Source organism: Mangifera indica, chromosome 1 (assembly GCF_011075055.1).
Source record: "Mangifera indica cultivar Alphonso chromosome 1, CATAS_Mindica_2.1, whole genome shotgun sequence".
In the NCBI taxonomy this organism is placed as follows: Eukaryota; Viridiplantae; Streptophyta; class Magnoliopsida; order Sapindales; family Anacardiaceae; genus Mangifera; species Mangifera indica.
The window spans coordinates 6,378,271-6,397,652 of NC_058137.1; the positions used below are offsets into that span (position 1 = coordinate 6,378,271).

The 19,382-nt window shown below is 32.3% G+C and overlaps 2 protein-coding genes across 2 annotated transcripts; both read left to right on the forward strand.

The window, feature by feature from the left end:
- Positions 1-625: 625 nt before the first annotated feature.
- LOC123214950 (cytochrome P450 90B1-like) lies at positions 626-4,951 on the forward strand. The gene is made up of 8 exons (XM_044634983.1): positions 626-993; positions 1,089-1,413; positions 1,505-1,657; positions 1,749-1,997; positions 2,069-2,167; positions 2,241-2,319; positions 2,395-2,501; positions 4,333-4,951. Exons 1-8 carry the CDS (start codon positions 746-748, stop codon positions 4,561-4,563), a joined length of 1,491 nt encoding a protein of 496 aa, XP_044490918.1. The 5' UTR covers positions 626-745; the 3' UTR covers positions 4,564-4,951.
- Positions 4,952-10,329: 5,378 nt separating this feature from the next.
- Positions 10,330-15,914, forward strand: LOC123212425 (succinate dehydrogenase [ubiquinone] flavoprotein subunit, mitochondrial-like). The gene is made up of 16 exons (XM_044631888.1): positions 10,330-10,595; positions 10,840-10,998; positions 11,497-11,584; positions 11,978-12,124; positions 12,227-12,367; positions 12,540-12,625; positions 12,704-12,796; positions 12,886-12,949; positions 13,084-13,227; positions 13,682-13,869; positions 14,109-14,283; positions 14,368-14,538; positions 14,798-14,867; positions 14,947-15,067; positions 15,156-15,193; positions 15,652-15,914. Exons 1-16 carry the CDS (start codon positions 10,488-10,490, stop codon positions 15,752-15,754), a joined length of 1,896 nt encoding a protein of 631 aa, XP_044487823.1. The 5' UTR covers positions 10,330-10,487; the 3' UTR covers positions 15,755-15,914.
- Positions 15,915-19,382: the final 3,468 nt, after the last annotated feature.

Below are 19,382 nucleotides of genomic sequence, written 5' to 3' on the forward strand. Positions count from 1 at the left end.
TTAGGTTGTTGTCCTAACGCTACATTTATAATAATCTAAAAAAGTGAATTAAGAAATTTAAATTATTGAGAATTTACATAATGTTTAACAATTATTAAAATAAAAAGAACATATCCCCATATATCGATTATTGAATTTTATAGTACATAATCATGTTTATTAAGTATGAAGCGAGTGAAATTATCATGACAATATGTGATGTCATGTGACGTGATTGATTTATAAATTTAACATATACAGTCAAAAACCTTTTGCATAATATAAATAAGAATATATTTTAAATTTATAAAATAGTTTTACAAATAATATATTATCATATAATAAAATAATTTTAAATTAAAAATAAAATAATATTTAATTATACCGTAATATATTATTTATATATTTATTTTATAGGTTCAAAATGCACACATGATAGTATTACTTGGTGTAAAAAACAGAGTAGGATTGAAAATGCAGAACTCGTTGCTATTATGAAGTCATTGGTCAGTGACAGCCAAAGTGGTATTTTTATAAGTATAAATACTAACCCATAACAGGTTAATGGAGGTATGTTTATTGCTATAAAAAAAAAAAAACAGGTTAGGAGGCATTTTTATTGCGATAAAAACAAAAGCAGGTTTGTTGATTTTATATATTAAGTTTGGTTTTATCAAAACCATCTTCATAAGCCAGCAGACTTCCTATTCAATTCATGAGGAAGTTGGGAAAGTAGAAATTGATTTTCATTTTTCACAGAACACCTATGCAGATTATGGGGAGAGAGAGTGAGGGTCGACCTTTCTCCATGTCTGACTCAGACCATGTTCTCTTACTTGTATCATCATCAATCGTAGCTCTTCTTATTATTTTCATTCTATTCAATGGAAAGAAAACCAGATTTAATCTTCCACCAGGCAACATGGGGTGGCCTTTTATTGGAGAAACCATTGGTTATTTGAAGCCTCACTCAGCTATATCATTAGGTGAATTCATGGAACATCACATAGAAAGGTAAACTAAAATTTTATTCAGCTGGAACGGGGGAGAGAGACTTCAATCCAATCATGGCATTAACTAACTGTTTTATTTTAACTGATATGCCGCAGGTATGGAAAAATCTACAAATCAAACCTGTTTGGGGAGCCGACGATAGTCTCTGCAGATGCTGGGCTGAATAGATTCATATTTCAAAATGAAGGGAAATTGTTTGAATGCAGCTATCCAAGAAGCATCGGTGGGATTCTGGGAAAATGGTCTATGTTGGTTCTTGTTGGAGACATGCATCGAGACATGAGAATGATATCTCTCAACTTCTTGAGCCACGCCAGGCTGAGGAATCATCTATTGAGAGAAGTGGAGAACCATACCTTTCTTGTTTTGAATGCATGGAAAGATCATTCTGTAATCTCTGCTCAAGATGAAGCCAAGAAGGTTAATTACTTTTTCAAAGTATGAATATGTTTCATGAGGGATTTTTTTTTTAAAAGTTAGCTCAGTAATTTTATGAAGATGGGTCTTGCAGTTTACTTTCAATTTGATGGCGAAACATATAATGAGCATGGACCCTCGCAAACCAGAGACTGAGCAGTTAAAAAGAGAATATGTTACTTTCATGAAAGGAGTTGTATCTGCACCTTTAAATTTTCCTGGATGTGCATACAGAAGGGCCTTACAGGTAAATCATACCTAATGTTCATAATGAAGTTATTAATAAGTTACTAAATAGTTTCATCTTGTTTGATTAATTTGGTTGTTCTGTTTTTTAGTCTCGATCAACCATTCTGAAATTTATTGAGGGAAAAATGAAAGAGAGAATCCAAAAAATGGATGGAGAAGAAGACACGGAGCAAGATGATCTTCTGGGATGGGTTTTGAAGCATTCGAATCTTTCAACAGAGCAAATTCTTGACTTAGTACTAAGTTTGCTCTTTGCCGGCCATGAAACTTCATCAGTTGCAATAGCTTTATCCATCTACTTCTTGCAAAGTTGCCCTGCAGCTATTAAACAGTTACAGGTATTTGATCATACATAACTAATACTCGGTTTACATATTTAGTAAAATTAATACTTTTGTTCTCTTCACAGGAAGAACACCTTGAGATTGCCAGAGCCAAGAAGCAATCAGGTTCAGGAGAGATGGAGTTGAACTGGGAAGACTACAAGAAAATGGAATTCACCCAATGTGTAAGTTGCATTGAGTAACAAAATATTATTTTGTAGATACAGAGTGAATATTAATTATGTTCTCTTTGTAAAGGTTGTAAGTGAGACACTTAGACTTGGAAATGTTGTAAGATTTCTTCACAGAAAGGCTCTGAAAGATGTACGGTATAAAGGTAAAGATATAGAACTAATTAATTAATTACTAATACGAAGATAAAATTGTTTTAAACAAATTGATATTATCATAGGTTATGACATTCCAAGCGGGTGGAAAGTACTCCCAGTATTAGCAGCAGTGCACCTGGATTCTTCTCTTTATGACCACCCTCAACACTTTGATCCATGGAGATGGCAGGTTAGTCAGTTTAACTTCATTTTTACTCTTTGTTCCTTGTTCCTTGTTCATTTTCAAACCCAACAAGATCATAGTAGAATGTAAAAACTGCCTGCCTCTGTCATGGCGGGTAAACTTAGTGTGGGGGAGGTGGAGAGACACTGTGTTTGTGGATGTTCCATCAAGGTCGTTTGTGTTGTCGCATCAGGATAAGGCAAGAAATTAACATAGAAAGAGCATCGGATGGTTCTCATGAGCGTAAGGATTTGCAGCATTGGGGTAGGTCCTTTGGGAAAAGCCTCTCTCGTGCGCGTGGGGAGGTGTGGGGGTTTGAGATCATTAAAGGCCATGTGACTGTGGGGTTCTTACATGCACGTGTGCCTGTACTTTAATCTTTGAATGTGAATTAATCACACACTGTTCCAACAAATTTCCAAACAAAATCCTGTCAGTAACTTATGCGAGCTGAAATACCAGGGGAGAAAAACTATTTCACAGTAGGAACCAGAAAACCGCAACTATGACAGAAAGCTAAAGCCACAAAGTATATTGAAATATCTTATATTTTTCATTAAGGCCAAAAGACTTACTTCCACCTAAGGTGCAATCAAAATTCCAAATGACTTCTGTTAATTTTTAAAATTTTAAGTATATATTTATTCATTAGTTTTTATGGTTATAGTTAAAAGTAAAATCATTATTTAGAGATTTTTATTTAAATAAAAAAATTGATTTCTTTTGACCTCTTAATTTTAAAAACTAATCATTTGCACTCTCAAACTTTAAAACATTGCATATATAGTCTGAAAACTTCATTTCATCTTTGATGACTGTTCTTCCTTGCGTTCCTCTCCTGTGGCACCTCCCCTCCCTCCATGGTGGCTTTTCAATGCAGAAACCAACAAAAATCCTATTGAAATGGCCTAATTTTCTCACACGAATCTATGCAAAAATTGTAGAGATTCATGCAACAATCTGTCACTGATGCACAAATCTGTCGGACAATTTTGCATAGACATAGGCGTGGTCCAACTGATCTATGCGTCAACGATGCATAGATTATCGTACGGATCTATGCGATTTTTGTACAAATCCGTGTGAGAAAATCCGACCAGTGGTTTCCAAGTTAGGAAACCTCCATGGAGGGGAGTTGTCATCAGAGAGGAACGTTGAGAAAAACGACGCCGAAAAGATGGAATGAAATTTGTGGGGTGTAAATGCAATGTTTCAAAGTTTGAGTTAAGAGAAATTGTTAATTTTTAAAACTAAAGAGGAAAAAAGAAATAACTTTTATTTATTTTAATAAAAAATTTTAAATAATAATTTTACCTTTAACTATAATAGTCAAAACTAGTGGATAGATAAGTATTTGAGTTTTTAAAAGTTAGCAGGAATCACTTTGGATTTTCATTATATCTTGGGTGGGAATAAGTCATTTGGCCTTTCATTAATAAAGATAAGGTTTAACCCTAAAGGTTAGTAAAATAGAAGAAAGTTTGAATTTGAACTTTTGTCATTAATATTAAAACTTTGACTTATCCTATACAATTGCCGTGAACAAGAAGTTCATTTGATTGAAAATATCTTGCATTTTGTTTTTTACTTAACAAGAAGACATCATTTTGTTTACTTACTCCTTCACAAGGGAACACACCAACACCAAACGACTTAAATAAGATAGGAAGGCAGAGAAGATTACTTGGAAACTGACCAATCATGAAACAAGATACAATATGAAGCCCTCTTAATTTAATTTTGTATTCATAAATTTGACAACTGTGTATTTTACACGTGTTGAAAGGTATCGTTTTAATTTTGTTAACATTGGGTTGAAATTGATTTGGTGGTGCAGCAAAACAGTGGAACTCGAGGGGCAACAAACAATTATTTCATGCCATTTGGGGGAGGACCTCGTCTCTGCGCCGGATCAGAACTTGCAAAACTCCAAATGGCTGTTTTTATTCACCATTTGGTACTGAATTACCAGTGGGAATTGGCTGAACCGGATCAAGCTTTTGCTTTCCCATTTGTGGACTTCCCAAAAGGTTTACCCATCAGAGTCAAGCACCAACCATTAATATGATCAATTCATGCTCATGCATGCATGCATGAATTAATGTCAAAAACACGCCTCTCCATGTTACATACATATGTAGATGCCAGAAAACTATCCTTTTTACGTGAAGGCCTTGAGTATCTTGATTTTTCCAACTTGTTAATGTAAGTCGTTTTTTTACATTATTATTTTTATATAATATATACATACTTCACATCAATTAGGGGAAGACAGAAAAATGAACAAAATAGACATCGATAGGACCACATTTTCCTCAACCCCATGTTGTAAATTGTATTGCTTCTCTACGGTCCCGCCATGCTGGAACGAAGTACTAAATTATTCATTTACATGGTGTAACATTACCATCTATGTTTTCTTCATAAATATATATAATTTACTTCTTTATTATAAATATTTGTATTTTGTGCAAAATCACATTAATTCTAGTGTTAGTGCCCTAAATAATTACAAAGTCACATGTGGCATGGGATATAGCTTTTTAAAATTGTACTACAAGGTGTTGGAAATATGGGATTTAGTTTTCTCACGATGATGACAGTGATTGGATAAATTTTTTTTTTTTTTCATTCATCGAAAAAATTGGTAGAGTTGTTTAAAAATATATATAAAAATGGAGGATTTTCTTAATAAAATATATAGTATGATCAATCTATCTAGATTTAATACGGCATTGAAATCAAAAGTGAATAATATTTGAGTGGATGAATAATGTTGCGATATTTCATTTTCGTTATTATCTGAATGATCTTTGTGGGGAAATCAAAACCTTCCGTAACATTCCAGGAAAGCGATGCTTTCTGGATCTGGGAATGGAGAAGATGCAAGATTTAAAAGAGAAAGAAAAGGTTGTTTTGTCGTCTGTCCCGTTTCTCCCTTAATTCCCCCGTTGCAAAAGCCAATTCATCATCTTCCATTATTAAGGGTCCCTCTACTCATAACTATTTGTCCTTGCCACAACTGCCTCATCTCTTCAACTATAAGGCTTTTTTTTTTTTTTTTAACTGGGTTATTCAAAATGGCCTTCATTAGCTTCGTTAAGGATGATTTATTCCTAAAATTATTTATATTATACATTGTATTCGTGACACCAGACAGAACAACCGGTCTCTTATACAATATGGTAAATCTGTCGTACCTAGGAAACCTACCCGAAAAAGAAATTTGACCAGAAAATGGACAAAATTTTGGTTCAACAATCCTCTTATTATGATTATTGTGCACATGCTAACTTCTTTAATCATGCAAGAAAATATAATATTTGTCCCATTAATCAATCTAGCCGTCATTTTGGAAACATCAATTATTAATTCAAACTACAAAACCTAGTGGAAGGTTGAATTTAATAATAATAAACTTGCATTTAAGTTAAAGAACTCACAAAGTGCTGAGACAAACTCCATTACACCTCCATTAACATTTAATGGATTTGTCACCCATTTTCAACACTAACATAACGATATTGTCGAGCGAATTGCTTTTTTTAATTATTATTGAAACCTATCTGTATTGATTAGAGGAATAAATTCAAGGTATAGTAATCAGATTCATATTTATTATACTAGATGAGTTAAAGTTTTATAAACATGACTGAGACTTAAACCCATATCTTCTCTCTTAAACTTCTAATGTTTCACGCTTTTGAAATAATTGACCATCAATTCAATTCAATTAAAATTATATTGAATTGGGTTGGGTGAGTCTAATATGTAATAACATAGAATCAAATTGATAACTCATACTTACTGTTTTAACTACCAACCCTAAAACAAAGTGTGGTCTTATTTATGTGCTACTTTTTATTTCAACCACCAATTAACGGAGTTAAACTTAGCAATATTTATAAAATACAAACGGGGAGGCCAACAACCAAAGTTCTTGGAGAACTTAAAAAAGAGACCATTATACCTAAATAATTGGAGAATCATCACTGAGCTAACCATCGCCCTCCTGTTAGGTATCCTTTCACTTTCTTTGTTTTCTTTTTTTGTCGAGTTCTTTCTCAATGATTCATGCGTTTCTGTTCATGTACCTATCTAGTTTATATATTTATATCAATTTTAAGGGAAAAAGATATTTACCTGTAAGGGGAATAGATGTGTGACTTATAGGTGATAAGGTTTTAAGATGATCATGTGATGTTGGAAGCAAGAAATTGCAGATTTGAAAAATATGATGTGGGCTCTTATTTAACCTAAAAAACACTGTTGAGAGCTGCTGAACGAAATGAGAAGAGTCATCAGTAGGTCCTCTAATTGTTTTTTTCTTCGATATGATTTTAGTTTCAGATATGGAGACTGAATCCAGCCATCCTATTTTGGTATGAGATGGCCATTTGTCTGTTTTAGCCAGCCGACAAAAGGAGCAAACTGGCAAATTCAGCATTTTGGCAGCTCACATTTATGGATATCCTTCACAAAACAATCTCAAATCTAATTCTAAAGGCCCAGTTGACTTTGGGCCTTATTGGGTTAGGTTGTTACTTACCTATCCATCTCCATAATATATAATGAGAATTGAATCATATATTATATTGTGTATCAAGTATTGTATCATATTATATAATATAATTTTTAAAAAACAAAATAATAAAAAATATAATTGAAATGTCATTATTTTGAAAAATATCATAAACATCTTTGAAAATTTAAAATTTTTCATGTATATATTTACTATATCATTATTTTCTCTAAAAAAGTATATCGATCTGTATCGATAAAATATGTCATTTCGCAAGATATATATCATATCATAAGATACATCTACTATATCGTATTAATTTAATACATCTCACGGTACGTATCGTTTTCCTCCTGTATCATACATAGATGATGTGTCATTATATGATTGTATATTATTTTATTTTTAATTTAAAATTACTCAATCATATGATACCATATCCTCTGGTATTAAATAGGATGCACATGATATACTAAAAATTAATTAATTAAATTAGCAAAACTAAAGAGGGTTTATATGATTTTAACCAACTCTTTAGGGATTATATGGATATGGTCAAGAAAATACAATTTGTTAAAATTATCTCAATATATAAAGGGGGTTTGACTGTTGTTCACTTGAACCGAAATTCATCTACCTGTATCACCTGCCTACATTTGAACTACAATTTGTTGATTTTTATTGCCAAAATTCTTCATCTTCTCCTTGAAAATGAGCTTAAAATGGATTCCAAGGTTGGCGTTAAGTGTATAAATTGATTATTTTAATATTTATGGTGATATTTTGTACTTTGGTTTAAGTTCTTGAAATTGTTTATGAATGTCTCATTTTTTAAATTAAAATCGGTTGTTGGTTGATAAAAAAATTATTTTTAGTTAGTCTAAAATGTGATTTGTGATTTGAAAAGGTAAATTTTACTTGAATGTAGAAGATTTTCATTGGGTAAGATGTTTTGTATAAAATTTAAGTTATCAAATTATGCTTATCAAAGTTTTATTTTTGTAGTTGAAATTAGTTATTATTTAATGATTGAATGTCTTTTGTGATTGTATGGTGCGATTTGTGGCTTGAAACTTTGATTTTGCCCAAAAAATGAAAAAAGTTTTTTGTCATTACTCGTTGATGGGGGGTTTCTAGTCAGGGTTGCACCTATTAAGGGTAAATTGTAATGTTGTTGGTGTGTACCTATTAGGGTTTTTTTAATATTTTTTGTAAAAGGGGTAAAATAACATTTTTCACCTAGAGATTGCAATTTTACATTTTTTTTTATTTTTTGTACTTTTTATTTATAAAGTATTTGTCACATCTACATGAATGCACTAAGGGTATTTTTGTTATTTCATGATTCTGATTTGAATTGTGCACATAAGGATTGAATATCTGCACATACGCTGATATGGGCAAAATGATTATTTGGTGCATAAGGCATGGTAAGTGCTTAAATATTGAAGACTATACCACCGGACATAGTGGTGGTGCATGCCCATATATCTAATAAATGATGAACATTATCAGTTGGCCACGATGTATGCTTGTACATAAGAAAATATAAAGGCGTATATGGGATTTGAATTTTGAAGAAGCACGTTCCCAATGATTATGGGATATGATTATTTGGTACATAGTGCATGGTAAGGGTTTAAATATTGAAGAATATTCGACCATGCATAGTGGTGGTGCATGTTTATACATCTAATAAATGATGAACAATGTCAGTTGATTACAATGTATGCTTGTGCATAAGAAAATATATGATCGTATATGGGGTTTGAATTTTGAATAAGCACGTTTCTAATGATTGCGAGACATGATCTTCGTTATTAAACTATTTATACGATCGTGCATAGAGATTGTATGATCATAAAAGACGTTATATGACAAAAAATAAAATGAGGTGATCAAGGTTGACGAGGCTATTGGCCTTTGTCAAATTTGTTCGTATTAGAGAGAGCAATAATGGTGTGAGAGCATTGAAGCGCTACTAGAGAAATTAGAAGCCATTGAAAATTTTGTCATAGTCACGTGAAGACCTTGTTTTGTCGGAGAAAAGGTAAGTAATATGACCTTAGGTTTTGAGTTGTTAGATGAGATTTCTACTATGTTGTGATTATAGATTTCATTTATTTATACTACATCATCATATGCATATAAGTGATCAGGATGAATCAAGCCATGATATGAGATATGTTTTAGTAAACAAACTAGTATAGTGAAAGTATGTATAACTTGTATTGTGAGAATCTGTGACCTGGATGTTTATCTAATGTTTTGGCGCAAAAAGTAGATGCTTAGAGACTTAATTAGCAAAAATAGTAGGATCAAATGATGGTGCGCGATTGTACATGACCGTGACTTGAACAAGGAGTGTATGCCCAAACATAGTCTTCTAAGTGTACCAGTATGCATGGTTGGTCATGTCTGTACATAATAGCAAAATAACAGTTATTCAATAATGCACTTAAAAGTATTTCCAGCCCAAGCAGGATTCCCCTAAGCCCAACAAACGAAGTATCGAAAGCAAAGTCCATTTGATATTTTTGGGGGGCTTCATGGAGTCAACCTCAGGATCTCCAAAGACTATCAAATGGAAAGTCATCGTTTTATCTTGAATAGGGATATCATAGTAATCATACCTATTGTAAGGATTTATGCACAAAGATCTGAAAACTTTTGATAAATTATGTTCTTATAAAATTATCAACTCTAAATCAATTCAAAAAATTAACATAAACACTTTGGTTGGTTCAAAAATTAAACACCTTGCCTGCTCCCGAATTCCCGAATATCATTATTAAAAAACATTTACCGGATTAACTTATTTTACTTGTCTGTGACGGGTTTCAAGCCACGTACTCCTAGTCACCGCAAATATCGTGGCCTACAGAGCACTCTGCCACGTGGCATCATTGTAATCTTTAGCACCAACCAAACTCAACAATTATGCGAAAGGTCAGTTCATGTGAAACGAATCAGTGAAATTACCATATTATCCTGGCTTAAACCAATAAAGCTATTGGCCGCGCGCGACAAGACTAATTAGTATTTCCAGCATCCCGACCGCGATTTTGCTCTACACTCTCGTGTTCAATTCCATCATAACTCAGTAACTCAATAACGCTGGCATTTCGGTTGTTATCTGGCTGTTCAAATTTAAGTTTAACCATAAATTTAAATTATTTATCAAATTTATAAATTAAAATTTTTAATATAAAATAATTAAAATTTCGAATTTAAAATTAATTAAATTAAATTTAAATTCAAACTTAAACTTTATTATATATACACCGAACAGAGGTGAAACTTAACTCAATTTAAATCTATTTCAACCTACCAATATGAAGGGTAATAAGCTGAAATTATCCCTCTCTTCTTAACGAGCTTTCAACTTCGCCTCCCGTACTACTAGGCTCTGTCTCTGCGATCTATCAATTATTCCGAGCTTGCCACCGAGAAAATAAAAGACAGAAGAGATGTGGCGCTGCGTTTCTCGTGGCCTTCGCTTACCTTCTCAATTGAAACGTTCGATCTCCAATGATTCTGTTAGGTCTCACATTTCCAGATTCTTCTCCTCTTATTCTGTATGCTTTTCTCTCCCTCTTTAGTTTTCACCTCAATATTAGGGTTTTGTTTCAGTTGATGTATTTCCTCCTTATTTTATTCATGATTACTGGATGATGTGTTATGGATTCTGTTGGATGATCATATTATTTTCATTTTCTTTCCAATCATTATCTCGGTTTATTTTATTTTCAAAAAATTTTAAAAAAAAATTGTTAGTTTCATTAACGTCTTATGATTGGTTACATTTGTTTTTGGGGACAGAGCGGGGGATACACCATAGTGGAACATGCATATGATGCTGTTGTTGTAGGAGCTGGTGGTGCTGGCCTGAGAGCAGCCATAGGTCTCTCAGAGCATGGTTTCAACACTGCTTGTATTACCAAGCTGTTCCCAACTCGTTCTCACACTGTTGCAGCTCAGGTATACCAGATTCATTTAAGATTTTGCAATGCAACTGATGTCGCTTCAGACTCGCTTGTTGATTTTTATTAACTTATTTGGTTTTCAAAAGTACGTCATCATATATGAAAGATTTATACCTTTATCTCATTAAACTATTTACAAATGATGGCATTCTATGTGGACATTGACTTGCATCTTCAAGTATTTGTTATTGCAATTGATCTTTGTTTAATTATGCATTTTGGTAGGGTGATATCTACAGTAATTAAACCTGCTGACAAACTTATTCTTGTTTTGAAATTCTTTAAGCCATTGTTCTCATTGTTCTTCCCAAATATCACATAATTTGTTTATCTGGTTTGTGTTCTTGGATATTTGGTTTAGGGATTCAGATGTGCTGCATAACTTTCAACTTTGGTAATATTTGTGTAAAGAGTTTCATAAATGTAGCATGATGATATCATCTTCATGTCACTAGCTGGGTTTTTCCTAATTGAGACGGGTAACTTAATACAGGGTGGTATAAATGCTGCATTGGGAAACATGACTGAAGATGACTGGAGGTGGCACATGTATGACACAGTCAAGGGAAGTGATTGGTTAGGTATGTCAACTGTGTATTGTCAAAACTTCATGTCTTGTGCATGTGCTAGGTGACACGGGAAGTTTTAGCATTCAAACAATGAAGATAGTTTTTGCTGGGTTTTTTATGTCTTCATCTGTACTCTACCCATTTTATTAGCTCCTTCTTGGTAAAGAGAGTAGATGATATTTTTGTTGTACTGTTCCTTCATGATGGTTTGCTGTTGAATTATAAATATAAAATTGTTAAGTGGAGGAAGCAATATAGATACTGTGAAAAGCTAAGGACTTGTTGTACGTACAGATACATGCTCCTCTTCTAGTCATTGGGGTGCATCTGGTGCTTTACAGTTCAAATACTACTTTTAATTACTTTGGCCAGGTATTAACATGCAAGGGAATTATATTTGAACAGGTGATCAGGATGCCATTCAGTATATGTGTAGGGAGGCACCAAAAGCTGTGATTGAGCTTGAAAATTATGGTTTACCATTTTCTCGAACAGAAGATGGAAAAATATATCAGCGTGCCTTTGGTGGTCAAAGTCTTGACTTTGGAAAAGGTTAGATGGGAAAATTTGAAGTTGGAATGTCTATCATCAATTCAGATTATATGCATGGGTAACTTTTTAACTTTGGATTTCTCGTTGTTGTTATAATGACAGGTGGGCAGGCATACCGTTGTGCATGTGCTGCTGACAGAACTGGTCATGCTTTATTGCATACTCTCTATGGTCAGGCTATGAAACATAATACACAATTCTTTGTGGAATATTTTGCTTTGGATCTATTGATGAGCAGTGATGGTAAGTTAGTACCATAGCAACTTAAACTTTCATCATTAAATCTTTTCTTCTTCTTGTTGGTTTGTAGGGATTAATGTTTGGCCACTTAAGCCAAAATGCAGAAGCATAACTAAACAATTATTGTGAAGAATAACTAAAGAATTATTGATTATCATTGATATGTGTTGTACAGGTACATGCCAAGGAGTAATTGCATTAAACATGGAGGATGGAACACTACATCTGTTCCGTTCTGCTTCAACAATTTTGGCCACTGGGGTACTATACTTGTGAACAAAGCTTATTTGACTACAGATAAGCAATATCTTTATATCATTCATTTGTTTTTGTTTTCAGGGATATGGTAGAGCCTATTTTTCTGCAACCTCTGCCCATACTTGCACAGGAGATGGCAATGCCATGGTTGCACGTGCTGGGCTCCCCCTCCAGGTTTGTTTTGCCGCTTCCTGATCTTTAAGTTGGCTCTTTAGACTCGTTTTCTTGCCATTATATTTATCTAGAGTATATTTTTGCTTCAGGATTTGGAATTTGTACAGTTTCACCCTACTGGCATTTATGGGGCTGGGTGCCTCATTACTGAAGGTTGGTGCTTCTAGTTCATATCAAGATACTATCTTGTTTTAGGTTAATATATTCATGTTTCTGAGTTTTTTTTATTCGAATGCTCTTTTTCAGTTGAGATTGACAGATGTTCATTTCTGATTTATCTTCTGTAGGATCCCGAGGTGAAGGTGGCATTCTAAGAAACAGTGAAGGTGAACGGTTTATGGAACGGTATGCCCCTACTGCCAAGGATCTTGCATCAAGAGATGTTGTTTCTAGATCCATGACCATGGAAATCCGAGAAGGTCGTGGTGTAGGTATGAGGCCCTTCTAGAATCAAATGAAATTTTAATCTTCAAGGCAAAAGTGGCAATCTTCTGTGCTCATCTGTTTACAGGAAAATGCATGCTTTGAGAAGTTGAATAATGGATTTGTGATAAAATGAGCATCAATCATTGATTATACCATAGATTTAGTCTATGAATTTTGGTCATATCGTTTTACATTTTCCTGAACTGTGAAAGTTCAAGCTATTCCTAGTCTGGTTTCCTTGAATCAATTCTGTCATTAATTGTGTATCTGTGATGCAACAAATAGTTTGATTTTTGCTGTTAACAGATATGCCTCATGCAGACAAGACAATTATATGTCATGCAGAATTATATTTAAAATGACTTTGTTGATTTTGGTGGAGTAACTACTTTCAACAATATCTAATTTCCACATCTTCGTTGTGTATTTTTGAATAATTTTGGTGATAATATCCAACAGGACCTTTGAAGGATCATATCTATCTCCACTTGAATCACTTACCCCCAGAAGTACTCAAGGAGAGGCTTCCTGGTATCTCTGAAACTGCAGCTATCTTTGCTGGAGTTGATGTTACAAAGGAGCCCATTCCAGTTTTACCAACTGTGCATTATAATATGGGTGGCATTCCCACTAATCACCATGGAGAGGTATAATCGAAAAGGAAAAATAGCATATATTGGTTTATTTCTAAAAGCTAAAACTTCAAATTTGTATGATTATTATTCTATTAAATTTTCATGGTAGAGCTAATATAGTAGTTAACTTTAAATATAAAGATTCAATTGCTAATCTTTAGTAATTCAAGGATTTACATTGTTAATGTATTTGAGAAATCAGCAGTGGTTTTGATTTTTATTTTATAATAATTCTGCTGTTTGTATTGCAGGTGGTTACTATCAAAGGAAACAACCCAGATGCTGTAGTTCCGGGACTAATGGCTGCTGGTGAGGCTGCCTGTGCATCAGTTCATGGTTCCAATCGACTCGGTGCAAATTCTCTTCTCGACATTGTTGTTTTTGGTCGAGCTTGTGCTAATAGAGTTGCAGAGATCCAGAGACCAGGCAAGTTTAATGTCCAGAAGTGGCAGATAATTATTGATGATATTTGTATGACCAATTAAGGATGTTTTAACCATTGTTGTGCAGGGGACAAACAAAAGCCATTGGAGAAAGATGCAGGTGAGAAGACCATTGCCTGGCTGGACAAAATTAGAAATTCAAAAGGCTCAATCCCAACTTCAAAAATTCGGTTGAATATGCAACGAGTAATGCAGAATAATGCTGCTGTGTTCCGTACGCAGGATACACTAGAAGAAGGTATCTTTGAGGAATAATTGTCATTCTCCCTTGAGATTTTTGTGCACTCCACACCTCTCTCTTAATAACTCTTTTATCCAGCTTATTGAGAGAATAAACATCCAAGTTAGATGAATTTGAAGACTAGACCTCTTTTGCTTAGTTGAGTCTAATTATTGCCTAATTGCTTATGGGTTGAACCTACCACTTGTGTCATAATCCTTCAATCATCCCTTACAAACACTCTTTAATTCCCTTTATGTCTGTGTTGCTTCTGCAGGTTGTCAATTGATTGACAAAGCATGGGAGAGTTTTCATGACGTTAAGTTGACGGATTGTAGTTTGATATGGTAACATTTTTTATGCATAAGAATGTTGATGGTTTAGTGTAACTTATTTGCATTGTGGTATTGATCTTTTGATTGCTAGGAACTCTGACTTGATAGAGACTTTAGAATTGGAGAACCTTCTGATAAATGCATGTATCACCATGCATTCTGCTGAAGCCAGAAAAGAAAGCAGAGGAGCTCATGCACGTGAAGATTTTACGGTCAGTTAGTTTCTTGTTGTCTAACAATGTAGAGTGTCAATTGTTATTCTGTATAATAAAATTAGTTGCTGTTGCTGTGGCTGTGCAGACAAGAGATGATGCAAACTGGATGAAACACACCTTGGGGTAAGATACTATCCTCTACTTGCTTTTAAGAGGGAAAAGTTGATTAATTTGTTGAAATTTCAAGCATTGATTGGGGTGGTTAAGGACCCATTTGTTTCAGTTGGAGTTTGAAGTTCATTTTTCCTGCTTATTAAGTTGTTAAGTACAAGCATACTCATTCTGAAACTAGGTGGGTTTGGGAAGAAAGTTTAGAGAATTCACCTGCAACAGGAAAGCTAAAATTAATGTACTAGAGCTTTTGATAGTAATCTTGAGAAATTCAGTCGGATTTGGGTATTATTATTGTGTTGGGTTTAGGTTTAGGCTATGGAAAATTTATAATATACAATAAAATTCCGTACTGCCTTGTGCTGGCTAAATCAGATAAATTTTAACCAGTCATTTTTCTCCTACCTTTTTTTACTTTTTATGAATTTAATTATAGTAACATTCATTGTTATGCAAAATATGATTGGCAGATATTGGGAGAATGAGAAGGTCCGACTGGATTACAGACCAGTTCACATGAATACATTAGATGATGAGATTGAGTCCTTCCCACCCAAAGCTCGTGTATATTGATCCATTCCCCACCCTCAACCCAAAATAAGAAAAACAGATGAGCTTTTACAGGTGAGTTTTTCTAGTGAGGAATAAGCTTTATGATTGCCTGAACAACTGAACAGGTGTTATTGATTTCAGATAATGTTAATTTCATAATAAATTATGCCTTATTTTGTTATTTATTCTGCATACTGAAACATTTAAAAAGCAGATTACATAGTGATTCCTGCATTCTCAATAGCCTAAGCTGGTTTAGTTAAATACATTTCTAACTAATCTAGTAAGATTATCTTAATTATTAGTTTTTTTTTTAAATAAAGTAAATTTTTGGGGAGAAATTAGTTTTAAAAAAATTGTTGGGCAATTCAAACTAATTGATTGGAAATTGCTGGTAAGACGATGTAACAATGTTGGTTATAAGTAGTTAGGGTAGTTTTACTTGATTAATTATTATATTAGAGAATTCATTTGTTGTTTAGAGGCACTTTTATTCTGAAAATATATATAATATATAATTAAAAGCAATATTATACATATTCATTTTCTGTATGCAAATGATACACACTTATACGTCATAATGTGAGTGAGTGTTACTTTATCTTTAATTCAAAATTATTTAATTACAGGATGGCAATCTATTTGTGTATTCAAAATAATACATATGATTTTATTACATAATTAAATGATAATATTCATCGGCGATGATCAATTGAGAAAAATACAAAATGAAATGTTGAGAAACGGCTAACGTGAACTCAGGAAATACGATTATAATGTAATAGTTGCTGAAATTGGATTCCGCCAGAATTCTAGCTTTGCTGCCAGAATTATAATGTAATACGATATAATATAACGGCTAACATGAACTCTGTTACGGTTGTCTTTTACAAGCCAAAGCAATAACTCAGCAATTGATTATTAATTCTATTAAATACATCTTTTATATATATATACAATTAAATTATTATTAAACTATTGATAACGGATTCTATTTCGAAAATAATTCTTCGCAAAATTTTATTATTGAAAATGATTTTTCTACACTAGCAATGGCGGAGGGAGGTTGGGTTGAGGAGAGTCGATTGACCTTTCTTGATTTTTTTTTTAAAAACCATAAGTTTTTATACATATACAATTGGGTCCCTTATATTATGTGTACAATGTTATGCTTCTTACACAAATCTAATCCTTTTTTAAGCTTTTTGAGTCTTTAGAATGCCTATAGTTTGAGTAATCTTTTATTTTAAAAAAATAAAGATTATCATAAAAATATATTATTAATTATAAATCAATATTATATTGGATTAAATTAATATATATAAATAATTATTGTATTTGATAGGTTGTAATAATAAAATATTATTTTATTAAAAAATTTTTTGAGTGCATTTATTTCGAATAATTGTTTATTATCAAAATTGAAATGTTAGTACAAATATATATTCCCTTAAAAATCAATAGGTATAAATTGATAATATGTTTAGATGAACTGGTATGTATAAATAATTATTGTGTTTAATTGATAATAATAAAAAAATAATGAAATATTATTTTACTTATATGTACTGAATAAATTAAACAAAATTATAATTTTTTAAAATTACTTTTAATTATTTATCACGTCAACTTAATAATAAAATATTATTATAATATTTTATTATTTAATAAATTAAATAAGTTAATATTAATAATAAAAAATAAATGATTGGAGTAATTTTTTATTCCTTATATCCACATACACCCTCAAATATGTTAGAACTAAATCAAATGTGAGAAGTCACAAGAGAAAACTAATGGGGCTGAATTGAAGAGTCCAACATCAATAGCTAGAGTTTGCTCACATCTTGATCTTTCAAATTAGCAATCCTGATAGCATCTAATCTATCCAGTATTTGTATCTCGATTGTATGGCGATGAGACCCAACATTCATATAGGACGAAATCAATATCTAATTATAAATGATTAGGGTTGGATTCAAACTGAACCCGTTTACGCTAGAGTTTCAGTTCGATTTGAATAAATTTGAAACGAACCAGTCTTACATGAGCTCGGTCGAGCTCGAGCTATGCACCAAATTTTTTAATTAAAATTTTTGATACAAAACGACATCGTTTTGATCAAATATATTAAAACGATGTCGTTTTAATAATAAAAAATAAATAGAATCGAATTTAAACTGAGTTTGAACTTAGCTTTCATAAACTTGAATTTAAACTCAACTATATATAAATCGAATCGAATTTTAACTCAAACAAATTCGAGCTTAGCTCGGTTTAAATCCAACCGTAATAATAGCAATTGATAGTGTGGGTGGTTATCTTTGCAGGACACGAGCAGATACAGTTTGGTTACCAATTTCAGTTTTGTCTTGACCAAGGGTAATTTTGTCTGAAACGAAATACAAACGTGGAAAGTAGTCAAAATTGATATGTAAAAACAAAATTATAACAAAGTTACAGTTAAAAATGACAATCCGTAATAAAAAATCTCACTTGAGTTAAATTATGTTTTTAAGAGCGGATTAAGTCAAATTTTGAGTTCAATAATCACTCTTATAATTGATTAATCAAATAAATTAAAATTTTAATTTTAATAAAAAATTATTGAAAACTTTGATTTTACAAATGAGTGAGTATAATAATTTGTTGTATTTATTTTAGACATTTCAGTTGTGCTGGCCGGCCGGTGGTTCAATCTAAGGCACGAAAAAGGGGAAAACGCTATTTTTCATCCAAATTTTAATTTAGTCTTAAAATCATAATTATAATAGATAAAAAATTTATAAATCTATTTATAGGGTAATTATTATCAAAATTTTTAGTTAGAAACAGAGATAAAGTTGTTATTTTACCCTTAAACCCTGAAATTTTAAAATTTATATCATCCTCTCTTTCAAGTTTTAAAAACTAACACTTTATCTCATTCTCAAAATTTAAAAAGTTTAGATTTTACCTCTAGGATTTGTCTCTCATCTCCAACCACCACATTCTAATGAAAGGTCGGTTACTCTTCACTTATCTTCCAGATTTGACCACAAAAAACAACAAAGGACAACCTTAATCTGGACAATGAAGGATCATCCTTCATTGGATAAGACTGTCACTTTTTCTCGATCACCGGTCATATTCCTTAAGTAATCGGAGTTGAAACCTAAAAAAGGGAGAAAAGTGAATTTTTCAAAGTTTAATCATAGAAGGAAATTGTTAGTTTTCTAAACTTAGAGAGAAAATAATATAAATTTTAAAAGTTTTAGGGTTTTAGGGTAAAATGATGATTTTATTCTTGTCTCTAACTGAAAATTTTAATAACAGTTAGTTCATGTGTGAGTGTTTATGTTTTTTTTAAATCTGTGGTGGGTATACTTTTGAAATTTGACTAAAACTTGGGTAGAAAAAGGTCATTTTTCCCACGAAAAAATGACACAGTTCGGAAGAACATGACCTTTTGTGTAACAGGTTGTGTCATGGGTCTAGCCAATAAGCCCATGAGCCGATCCAATCAGACTTGCACACTATTTACATAATAATAAAAATTAATTAATTAATATTTATTCTTATATTATAAATATTTATAAAATATGAAAATTTTAGATTTAAAAAAATGAGTTGAATTCTTTAGATTAATCTCATATATATGAGATAACCA

Bases quoted from the DNA above. Each gene is read 5' to 3' on its own strand.
- LOC123212425 (XM_044631888.1), top strand. From the start codon at position 10,488: ATGTGGCGCTGCGTTTCTCGTGGCCTTCGCTTACCTTCTCAATTGAAA. The intron at 14,539-14,797 runs GTATCTTTGAGG...TTGCTTCTGCAG, and splicing joins GCAGGATACACTAGAAGAAG to GTTGTCAATTGATTGACAAA. The intron at 14,868-14,946 runs GTAACATTTTTT...TTTGATTGCTAG, and splicing joins ACGGATTGTAGTTTGATATG to GAACTCTGACTTGATAGAGA.
- LOC123214950 (XM_044634983.1), top strand. From the start codon at position 746: ATGCAGATTATGGGGAGAGAGAGTGAGGGTCGACCTTTCTCCATGTCT. The intron at 994-1,088 runs GTAAACTAAAAT...GATATGCCGCAG, and splicing joins ATGGAACATCACATAGAAAG to GTATGGAAAAATCTACAAAT. The intron at 2,502-4,332 runs GTTAGTCAGTTT...TTGGTGGTGCAG, and splicing joins TTGATCCATGGAGATGGCAG to CAAAACAGTGGAACTCGAGG.